General features: G+C 40.6%; 1 protein-coding gene across 1 annotated transcript; it reads left to right on the top strand.

Moving 5' to 3' along the window:
* Positions 1-500: 500 nt before the first annotated feature.
* On the top strand, positions 501-914 carry LOC120080205 (uncharacterized mitochondrial protein AtMg00860-like). The gene has a single exon (XM_039034784.1). It carries the CDS (start codon positions 501-503, stop codon positions 912-914), a length of 414 nt encoding a protein of 137 aa, XP_038890712.1.
* The last annotated feature ends 11,601 nt before the right edge of the window (positions 915-12,515 follow it).

The raw sequence follows: 12,515 nt of genomic DNA, 5'->3' as shown, positions 1-12,515 counted from the left end.
TTGACCAAGGAGCCTGGGGTTTTATAGACAGTGTGGTTGACACTAGAGAGGTTGAAGTCACATTGACTTCAAAGTTAGTAGTAAGAGATTTTCTAGACATTTTTCCAGAAGATCTTCCCGGACTGCCCCCGCAGCAGGATATAGATTTTGTTGAGTTAGAGCCAGGCACAACCCCTATTTCGAAGGCTCCATACAGGATGACATCAACAAAGTTGAGGGAACTTAAGGTCCAATTGCAGGAGTTGTTGGACAAGGGTTTCATACGCTCTAGTGTGTCACCATGGGGTGCACCCATTTTATTTGTGAAAAAGAAGGATGGATCGTTACGTCTGTACATTGATTACAGAAAGCTAAACAAGGTGATCATAAAAAATAAGTATCCCCTCCCCAGGATTGATGAATTGTTCGACCAGTTACAGGGAGCTACGGTGTTCTCAAAGATTGATCTCTAATCCAAGACAACTTTTCATTCGAGGTATGGGCATTATGAGTTCATAGTGATGTCATTCGATTTGACGAATGCCCCAGCAGTGTTCAAGGATCTGATGAATAAGATGTTCAAGGAATTCCTCGACACCTTTGTGATTGTTTTTATTGATGACATCTTGGTTTATTCCAAGACAGAGGTCAAATATGAGGAGCATTTGCGAAAAGTTTTGGAGATGTTGAGGGCCAATAAGTTGTATGCTAAGTTTTCTAAATGTGAGTTTTGGTTAAGACAGGTGTTCTTTCTAGGGCATGTAGTATCGAAGGAAGGAGTCTCTATGGATCCTGCAAAGATTGAGGCAATTACGAGTTGGGCTCGTCCAACCACAGTCAGTGAGATGCGCAGTTTCCTGGGGTTAGCAGGCTACTATAGACGATTTGTAAAGGAATTCTCTCACATAGCCACCCCATTGACTCAGTTGACCTGAAAGGGACCCCTTTTCATTTGGAATGAGGCTTGTGAGAGCAGTTTCTAAGATCTCAAGTAGAGGTTGGTTTTAGCCCCAGTTCTTATAGTACCAGATGGATCAGGTAGTTTTCTCATTTACAGTGATATGTCCAAGAAAGGTTTGGGATGCGTATTGATGCACCAGGGCAGAGTAGTTGCTTATGCTTCACATCAATTAAAGAAGCATGAACAAAATTATCCCACACACGACTTGGAATTAGCAGTAATGGTTTTCACTCTCAAGATCTGGAGGCACTACTTATATGGAGAGAAGATACAGATTTTCACCGACCACAAGAGTTTAAAGAACTTTTTCACTCAGAATGAGTTGAACATAAGGCAAAGAAGGTGGTTAGAGCTGGTGAAGGATTATGATTACAAAATTTTGTACCACCCAGGAAAGGCAAATTTAGTGGCAGATGCCCTAAGCTGAAAGGTGGCTCATTCAGCAGCCCTCATTACTAGACAGACTCAATTGTGCAAGGAGCTAGAGCAGGCAAAGATTGTAGTAGTAGTGGGAAAGGTCACGACATAGTTAGAGCAGTTGTCAATGCAACTGAGTCTAAGGCAGAGAATTATTGATATGCAACATTGTGACCCTTATCTAGAGAAGAGAGTTTGTAGGGTGGAGTCAAGCCAGGATGGCGAATTCTCGGTATCAACAGAAGGTGGTCTTCTTTATCAGGGACGTTTGTGCGTGCCAGTAGATAATGATATTAAGAATGAGTTGTTGTCAAAGGCTCACAGTTCCTTGTTCTTGATTCATCCCGGCAGCACCAAGATGTATCGGGACTTGAAACGTTATTATTGGTGGAATGATATGAAAAGAGAGATTGCGGAGTTCATAAGTAAGTGCTTGGTGTGCTAGCAGGTGAAAGCCCCGAGGCAGAAGTCAGCAGGGTTGGTACAACCATTGAGTGTGCCAGAATGGAAGTGGGAGCATGTGTCTATGGACTTTATTGTGGGATTGCCACGGACAGAGAAAGGTTTCACTATGATTTGGGTTGTGGTAGACAGACTTACTAAATTAGTACATTTCATACCTGAAAAGTCCACCTTTTTAGTAAATAAGTAGGCACGGATATACATGAAAGAGGTGGTGAGATTGCACGAAGCGTCTTGTCCATTGTGTTGGATAGAGACCCTCGTTTCACGTCTAACTTCTAGAAGAGCCTTCAAGCAGCTTTGGGGACCCGGTTGGATTTCAGTATAACTTTTCACCCACAGACTGATGGGCATACAGAGCGATTGAATCAGCTATTGGAAGATATATTGTGTGCCTGTGCCATAGAGTTTTTAGGAAGTTGGGATACTCACTTGCATTTAATGGAGTTTGCTTATAATAACAGCTACCAGTCCACTATTGGGATGTCACCATTCGAGGCCCTATATGGAAAGAGTTGCAAGTCTTCTATGTTGGGATGAGGTAAGAGAGAGGAAATTACTAGGACCTAAACTAGTGCAGACCACGAATGAGGCAATACAGAAGACCAGGGTTCGTATGCAAACAACTCAGAGCAGAAAAAAGAGCTATGCCGATGTGAGACGTAAGGATATGAAATTTGAGACTGGTGTTAAAATGTTCTTTAAAATGGCACCTACGAAAGGTATTCTGAGGTTTGGCAAGAAAAGGTTGAGTCTGAGACTCATTAGACCTTTTGAGGTCTTGGAAAGAATTGACCCTGTAGCTTATCGGTTGGCATTACCTCTAGCATTGTCTTTCGTTCATAATGTCTTCCATGTTTTGATGTTGAGAAAGTATGTCACACCCCGCCTCAGACCATTCTCTTAGCCTAGGAAAGGGCGTGACTGCAACAGTTATCAACCCTTTGGCTGACACTTACTGCCTAATAACTCTTACGGAATAACTCTGATACGAAAATATAATTTATATACAGCAGAATATCTTTAGGCCAACAATTTATTAATTTAGAAATATAACATATTTAGAGTCATTACGACACTAGATTCACAAGTCTCAAACCCAAAAACCCTAGTCCCTATATGACCAACAGTAACATGTACAATATTAACAATAACCACCTAAACAGATGGGTTACAAAACTCTTTATCCTTTAGTGGCAGGGCAGATGCATAGCTATCTTCAGAGGATTTGACCACTATCTGTGGGGGGGAAAAATAAAAACATTTGAAAACGGGGTGAGCTTACGCCTAGTGAGCTGTCTCTTATACACATCTAGATGTGTATAAGAGACAGGCTTACGCCTAGTGAGTGACTTAAGAAAGATAATTGATTCTCATGCAAAATCTCAATAAAGAGTTTAACTGAAATATAAGCTTCTACAGTACTTGTACTGCAGTATAAATATTTTCCAAGCATGAAACATATAAAGCTATTTTAATCATAAAACAGTAAAACTGTTTCTCAGTCGAGAATAACCTTTACTGTGGATAAAACAATCCCAACACCAACTGCTAGTCAAGAGAGAACCCCTTTGCTCAATCTCTGACTCTAACTACCTACATGCACGTGGCCTTCAGTACCAATAGATACCTTCTCAAATGTCTTTCAGTATCTAGTTGGGCGAATACCTTCTCAAATGTCCTTCGGTATCACGTTTTAAGTAAAACTAGTCATAAATGACTCTCTCTTTAAAGCATGTAAAGTATAACACATATAAAAACATGGCTTTAAAGGTACTACCGCATGTTGAGTATATTTATAAATCGCTTTTCAATAATTTCTCACACATGCATGCGTTTAAAACATAATTTCACAGTTTCCTTGGAAATCACTTTGTAAACTAGCTGGCACGAGAATAAACTTCTTTAAAACATGTTTTCTATAACACGTTGTAATCAAACATCTTAAGTAAATGTTTTAGTCAAAACGTTTTAAGCAAATGTTTTAGTCAAAACGTTTTAGTCACTCACCTTGATTACTTAGGAGCTTTTCACTCTAGTAGCTCCCTTTTCTACCTCGGGCTCCCTTTTCACCCCTAGAATCTAGATTCAACTTACAACTTAGATTACTCATAGTTTTGAATCTTATTTTGAGATACTTCCTTCTATAAACATATTCTAAAATGTATCAGGAAGCTTACCATAAATTTTGAGCTTAGAACTTCTCGTGGTTTGGCCGGAATCACAGAATCTTCAAGACTGGCCCAAACTGATCTAATAGCCTAACCCTTCTGTCTTCTTCTTAGTTCTAGCCAGATCCCTTCGAGCTTTTCTTCCAGAAGCCCTACCCTAAAAACTAGACTCTCCAAGCTTTCAGGTGGCTTTAGAATCACTCCAAACGCACGAGTAAATTGGGAGAACTACTCATCCCAAGTTGATGCATCCTCTTCAGACTTCACTGTCCAATGCATCCTCTATGACTAACGCATGGATTTGGCTCCAATGTAAGGTTTGCTCAACTTTCCCATTCTTTTTATGGTATTTCTGAATTGTGAACTAAAAATGAAGTCTTTTGGTTCTATTTATAAGCGTCTAAACCTTCTCCAGAGTTGACACCACCTACTTGGCTGCATGGCCAAATGTCTCCTTCTCACCTCATCAGTGCAATGTTGTGATCATCGCAAGCTAAGTGTCTTCCTCTTGTGTAGCCAACGCATGAGCTTCCAATCAGATGCCACCACCTCAAATTCTTAAGGCTTAAGGCTTTCCTCCCAAGAAGACACATGGTTTTGATGATGTTCTCCTGCTGATCTCATTCTTTGTATGCGTCCAACTTTTGGATGTTTAATACATAATCCATACTCAATACATAGCCTATCATCAACATATAGCAAGCCAAATCACTACCATCACAATTCAACTTAGCCATCGCAAAAGCTAACCATCACCAACTAGTTGGTGACTGTCCATCCTCGATGCATGGCTTACTAGGTAGCATCGCACGGCTTGCTTGGCATGGGCGCATGGTGCTGGCCACCAACGCATAGGCGTGCTGGATAGGCTGGTCGCTCGACACATGGGTGCGATGGCCGCTCGACGCATTAGGCATGCTTGGCCACATGGGCTGCGCGCGGCGCCTTAATGCTTGGTCGGGTGCTTCGGTGTATAGACGTGCTGCTTCGACGCATGGGCGTGCGGCGTATGCTGGGCATCACTCGCTTGCTCGGCCGCATGGTCGGGCTGCTCGATGCATGGGTAGGCGTCTGGCCGAGGCTGCTCGATGCATGGAATGGAGGCTGGCCGAGGCTGCTCGATGCATGGCATGGGTTGTCTTCCATGCATGCCTCGCCTACCCGTGTGCCTTCCAATGCATCATCTCCTTTTTCCTTCTTCAGCCGCATGCCTTCACCAACAACTCTTCCAACGCATCAACACCACCCTTTCAACGCATCATCACACTAATTTCTATGCTTAGCCAAATTTCCAAATTTTTCCTAAAAGTTAAACTTCCAAATTTCCTCTTTTCTTCAAATCTCCACTTTTTCCTCTACCATTCCACACTAGTTTCCACATCAACCTACTCATCACACTAGTCTTAGTATGGAACATACTCAAGTAGAGAAATTAGGATTCAGGGTTCACATTGATCTCTCCCTTATAAAAATTTCGTCCTCGAAATTTTGCTACAAGTCCGTCAACTAAAAAACTGCAGATACTTGTTTCTGATTTGCTCTTCGGCTTCCCATGTTGCTTCTTCCGTGCTATGGTTTCGCCATAGTACCTTTACCAATGGAATTGTCTTATTCCTTAAGACATGTTCTTTCCTATCAAGAATCTCCACTAGTTCCTTTTCATAAGACAAATTCTCTTTTAACTGTACCGGTTGCTCAGGCAACACAGGGGTAGGGTCTGGCATATACTTTCTAAACATTGCCACATGAAACACATCATGAATACGAGATAACTCTGAAGGTAAACCCAATCGATATGCCATTGGGCCAACTCTTTCCATTACCTCGTAAGGTTCAATATATCTTGGGCTTAATTTCCCTTTCCTACCGAACCTGAGTATTCCTTTCCATGGAGATAACTTCATAAATATTTTATCACCAACTTCAAATTCCAATTCTCTTCTCCGTTTATCGGCATAACTCTTCTGCCTATCTCGAGCCGTCTTAAGATTATCTTTTATAATCTTAACGCTATCTGATGTCTGTTGCACAAGTTCTGGACCTAGTAATTTCCTCTCACCGACTTCATTCCAACATATCGGAGTCCTATATGGTCTTCCGTATAATGCCTTATACGGTGCCATCCCGATACTCGAATGGTAACTATTGTTATACGTAAACTCGATTAACGACAGATGCATATCCCAACTTCCCTTAAATTGCAATATACATGTTCTCAGCATGTCTTCTAATGTTTGGATTGTCCGCTCAGACTGACCATCCGTCTGTGGATGAAAAGCGGTACTAAAATATAACTTGGTTCCCATAGCTTTCTACAAACTAGGCCAAAACTTCGATGTAAATCTAGAGTCTCGATATGATACAATTGAAACTGGAGCTCCAAACTGACTCATAACTCGATCAACATACAACTTGGCTAATTGGTCTAGGGTATAAGTAACTTTAACAGGTAAAACTTAGCTGTTTTTGTCAATCTATCCACAATTACCCATATACCATCATAGCTCGCTAATGTCTTAGGTAATCCAAACAGGAAATCCATCGTAATATGCTCCCATTTCCACTCTGGTATGGGGAGTGGATTAAGTAATCCTGCTGGTCTCTGTCTGTCCGGTTTAACTTGTTGACATATTAGACACCTGTCAACATACTCCGCTATTTCTCTTTTCATACCAGGCCACCAGTACGATCTCTTTAATGTTCTGTACATCTTCGTACTGCCCGGATGTATAGTATAGGCTGAACTATGTGCCTCCTCTGGAATAGCTTGTTTAAGTGATAAATCCTTAGGTACGCATATCCTACCTTCTTTCAATAGCACTTTGTCAGCTCTTAATTGGTAGTCCGTCCTCAATCCATTATCCACTTCTTCAGCTAATTTTGAAGATCAGAATCCTTTAATTGTTCAAGTAGAATATTTTTTACGAGCGTAGGACGTACTTGAAATGAAGCTAGTAACCTTCCTTTTTGACCGATTGATAATGCTGCCCTAGCATTATACAACTCATGAATCAGTGTACCCTTCACTTAATTGATACTAGCTCTAGCTGATCTGGTTTTTCGACTTAAAGCATCAACTACCACATTTGCTTTACCTGGTGATAGTCAATGGTACAGTCATAATCCTTGATCAACTCAAGCCATCTTTTTTTGTCTCAAGTTCAGTTCCTTCTGATCAAAGATATGCCTTAGACTCTTATGATTCGTGAATATATGACACTGCTCACCAAACAGGTAATGTCTCCACAACTTTAGAGCTAACACAACTGCTGCTAACTCTAAATCATGTGTAGGGTAGTTACATTCATACTTCTTTAACTGTCGAGAAGCATAAGCTACTACCTTCCCCTCCTGCATCGACACACATTCTAACCCTTGTCGGGATGCATCACAATAGACCTCAAACTCTTTACCTGGTGTTGGTAGAGTTAATACTGATGCTGTCACTAACCTCTGTTTCAATACTTGAAAACTATTCTCGCATTCTGGCGACCACTCAAACTTCGCCTCTTTTCTGGTCAGGTTTGTAAACGACAAAGCTATCTTAGAAAAGCCCTCAACAAATCTCCTTTAATAACCCGCTAAACCAAAAAAAACTACGTACTTCGATTACATTCAGGGGTCGTTCCCAATTAACTATTGCTTATATCTTTTGGAAATCAATGCTAACCCCATCAGCTGAAACTATATGCCCAAGGAATACGACTTGATTTAACCAAAAATCACACTTACTAAATTTGGCATATAAGTCATTTTCCCTTAGAATCTGTAACACCATCCTCAGATGTTCTTTGTGTTTCTCTGCACTACTAGAATATACTAGTATGTCGTCTATGAATACTATCACAAACTGATCCAGATAAGAATGAAATATCCTATTCATCAAGTCCATAAATATTGCAGGAGCATTTGTCAATCCAAACGGCATTACTAGGAACTTATAATGTCCATACCTAGTTCTGAATGCAGTCTTTGGAACATCAGTGTCTTTCACCTTCAAATGGTGATAACCCGATCTCAAATCTATCTTAGAGAACACCATGGCTCCCTTTAACTGATTGAAGAGATCATCTATACAAGGTAATGGGTACTTATTCTTAATGGCCACCTTATTCAACTGTCTATAGTCTATGCATAATCTAAGAGTACTGTCTTTCTTCTTAACAAATAAGACTGGCGCTCCCCAAGGCGACACACTGGGTCTAATGTACCTTTTATTTACAAGTTCCTGTAACTGAACTTTTAGTTCCTTTAGTTCTATTGGTGCCATCCTATATGGTGCCTGGGATATAGGTGTTGTACCCAGAACCAACTCAAGAGTAAATTCTATTTCCCTGTCAGGTGGTAAACTTAGTAACTCTTCAGGGAACACATCTAAGAATTCTTGTACCACAGGTACATTCTCAGGTCTCAGTTTCTTATCCTGTGAAATTGTTACATAGGCTAAATAGCCTTCACATCCTTTACTCAACAACTTCCTAGCCTTCACTGCTGATATTAAACTTCCTGGAAGTATTCTTTTACTTCCCACCAGGGTTATTTCTTTTTCACCTGGTTTCCTAAACACCATTTCTCTTTTAAAATAATCCATAGTGGCATAGTGTTTACTTAGAAAATCCATACCTAAGATAACATCAAACTCTAGTAATTCTAATGGAATCAAGTCAATCCAAAAACTCTGATTTCCAAGAATTACTTCACAATTCCTGTAATACTCATGTACAACTAGAGTATCTCCTACAGGTGTAGAGATAAACAAATCCTCATTCATACGCTCAGGCACTCTATCTATATGTAATGCACACATGCTAGATATGAATGAGTGCGTAGCACCAGGATCAAATAATGCATAAGCGGATTGATTACATAAAGTTATCGTACCAGTTACGACATCTGGAGCCTCTTCCACTTCCTGGTGTGTTATAGCGTATACTCTACCCTGCTGCTATTGCTGTTGGGGTCGTCCAGCTACCCCTTTCTGCTTAGCTATACCAGATCCCTCTCCTCTAGTTCCGGTCGCTCTAGGTTGGTTTACATGCTGTGTAACTCCTCTTTGCTCACTTTGTGCTCCATGACCTAGCTGAGGACAACCTCTCTTGAAATGCCCCGCTTGTCTGCACTGAAAACACACATTCCTATTACCATAACATACTTCTGTATGAGGCCTACCACAGTTTACACAAAGTGGTTTGCTCCCTGTACTAGCTACTGACTCGCTAGCACGACTTGCTATTGATATACCACTCTGTCCAGTTACAAGTCTTGACTTTTTTCGCCCCGAGCTTTGTTGGCTCGTGCCTCCAAAACTCCCTATACCTGACTGTCCAGAGAGCAGGGGTCTAAATCTTTTACTTCTCGTTTCTCTAGGTATTCTAAATTGTCCTTCACCTGGCTGGAGTACATCTTCCCTCGCAACATTCTGTTCTACTAGGATAGCGGTCTCAACTAACTGAGTGAAATTCACCCAATTGGAAGTAGAGGTAACGGTGTATGTATCTTTCTTCTTAGGCCATTCTCAAATCTCCTACACCTCTCATTCTCTTCCGCGATGATCGGAAGGGCATACTGAGATAACTCAGTAAATCTTTGTTCATACTCAGCAACCGTCATTACTCCCTGAGTTAGCCTAAGGAATTCCTCCCTCTTTGCTTCTTTAAAAAAACTAGGGTAGTATTTATCCTTAAATACTTGTTTGAACTCAGACCAAGTCATAGTTTCTGAACTACTTCTTCTAGCCTCTATCACTTTCCGCCACTTCTCAGCCCCTTTTTGCAGCAAGAATGTCGCTAACTCAATCTTACGGTCCTTAGATCACCTCATAACCTTAAAACATTTCTCAATCAAATCCAACCAGATCTCAGCATCTACTGGATCTATGGCTCCATCAAATGTCATGGCTTCTAAAGCTTTCAGCCTCTCGATGCCGAATTTCTTTTCTGGATCGTTTTGAATCGATCCTACACTTGCCGCCAATCTTTTAGTGATTCTATCGAATATTCGATCCTCCATCTGGGGTTCTACATCTACCCTTGGTGTACTCGACTCGTTTACAGAAGTTGCTTCTTACTCTACTGAGTCTTTAACTCTTTTCCTCTTCGGATCTGGGTCCCATCTAACTTCAGGACCTCCGTTGGTAGGGTCAACATTCCTCTCCTTAGTTTGCTTGCTCCGCTTGCCACTTCTCCTCAGCATCTTTGCCTAATTATTAAGTACACATGTTAGGGACTTATCTATGGGACTTAATCTAATGCATGAACTCCTCTTTCACCCAAAATCCTATGCTTTAATACTAAGCTAGCTCAAACCTTTCCCAAGTTTACGTATACCTTTGCTCTGATACAAGCTGTCACACCCCGCCCAGACCATCTCTTAGCCTAGGAAGAGCGTGACTGTAGTAGTTATAAACCCTTTGGCTGACACTTACTACCTAATAACTCTTGCGGAATAACTCTGATACTAAAATATCATTTATTATATAGCGGAATGTCTTTAGGCCAACAATTTATTAATTTAGGAATATAAACATATTTAGAGTCATTACGACATTAGATTCATAAGTCCCAAACCCAAAAACCCTAGTCCCTATATGACCAACAGTAATGTTGTTACAATACTAACAATAACCACTGAAACAAATGGGTTACAACTCTTTATCCTTCAGTGGCAGAGCAGATATAGAGCTATCTTCAGAGGATTTGACCGCTACCTGTGGGGGGGGAAGAAAACATTTGAAAACAAGGTGAGCTTACGCCTAGTGAGTGACTTAAGAAAGATAATTGATTCTCATGCAAAAATCTCAATAAAGAGTTCAACTGAAATATAAGCTTCTACAGTACTTGTACTGCAGTATAAATATTTCCAAGCATGAAAACATATAAAGCTATTTTAATCATAAAACAGTAAAACTGTTTTCTCAGTCGAGAATAAACTTTACTGTGGATAAACAATCCCAACACCAACTGCTATCAAGAGAGAAACCCCTTTGCTCAATCTCTGACCTTAACTCCAACGTGCACGGCCATACTAAGTATCATCATACCTTAGGTACTTCTACTCAGATACCTTCTCAAACATCCTTTAGTATCTGGTTGGTTGGTACCTTCTCAAACGTCCTTCAGTACCAATAGATACCTTCTCAAATGTCCTTCAGTATCTAGTTGGGTGAATACCTTCTCAAATGTCCTTCGGTATCACGTTTTAAGTAAAACTAGTCATAAATGACTCTCTTTTTAAAGCATGTAAAGTATAACACATATAAAAACATGGCTTTAAAGGTACTAACGCATGCTGAGTATATTTATTAATTGCTTTTCAACAATTTCTCACACATGCATGCGTTTTTAAACATAATTTCACAGTTTGCTTGGAAATCACTTTGTAAAACTAGCTGGCATGAGAATAATATTCTTTAAAACATTGCTTTCTATAAACACGTTGTATCAAACATTTTAAGCAAATGTTTTAGTCACTCATCTTGATTGCTTAGGAGCTTTTCACTCTAGTAGCTCCCTTTTCTACTCGGGCTCCCTTTTCACCCCTAGAATCCAGATTCAATTTTCAGCTTAGATTACTCATAGTTATAAATATTATTTTGAGATACTTTCTTCTACAAACATCTTCTAAAATTTCTCAGGAAGCTTATCCTAAATTTTGAGCTAAAAATTTTCGTGGTTTGGCCGGAATCACAGAATCTTCAAGGCTGGCCCAAACTGATTCTACAGCCTGACCCTTCTGTCTTCTTCTCAGTTTCCAGCCTGATCCTTTGAGCTTTTCTTCCGGCAGCCCTACCCTGAAAAATAGACTCTCGATTTCAGGTGGCTTAGAATCACTCAAACACACGAGTAAATTGGGAGAACTTCTCGTCCCAATTTGATGCGTCTCTTCAGACTTCACTGTCCAATGTGTCCTCTATGACTAACGCATGGATTTGGCTCCAACGTAAGGTTGCTCAACTTTCCCACTCTTTTATGGTATTTCTGAATTGTGAACTAAAAATGAAGTCTTTGGCTCTATTATAGGTGTCCAAACCTTCTCTAAAGTTGACACTACCTATTTGGCTGTATGGCCAAGTGTCTCCTTCTCACCTCATCAACGTAATGCTGTGATCATCGCAAGCTAAGTGTCTTCCTCCTGTGTAGCCAAAGCATGAGCTTCCAATCAGATGCACCACCTCAAATTCTTTAATGCTTAAGGCTTTCTTCCCAAGAAGACACATGGTTTTGATGATGTTCTCCTACTGATCTCATTCTTTATATGCGTCCAACTTTTAGATTTCAACACATTCCAACTTTTAGATGTTCAACACATAATTCATACTCAATACATAGTCTATCATCAACGCATAACAAGCCAAATCACTACCATCACAATTCAACTTAGCCATCGCAAGAGCTAACCATCACCAACGCATAGGTGACCGTCCATCCTCAATGCATGGCTCACTAGGTAGCATCGCACGACTTGCTTGACATGGGCGCATGGTGCTGGCCACCAACGCATAGGTGCGCTACATAGGCTGGCGCTTT

Source organism: Benincasa hispida, chromosome 1 (genome assembly GCF_009727055.1).
Source record: "Benincasa hispida cultivar B227 chromosome 1, ASM972705v1, whole genome shotgun sequence".
Taxonomy (NCBI): domain Eukaryota; kingdom Viridiplantae; phylum Streptophyta; class Magnoliopsida; order Cucurbitales; family Cucurbitaceae; genus Benincasa; species Benincasa hispida.
Note: the sequence above shows the minus strand (reverse complement) of the source record. Positions and strands in the feature narration are given on the sequence as shown.

Bases quoted from the DNA above. Each gene is read 5' to 3' on its own strand.
- LOC120080205 (XM_039034784.1), top strand. From the start codon at position 501: ATGTCATTCGATTTGACGAATGCCCCAGCAGTGTTCAAGGATCTGATG.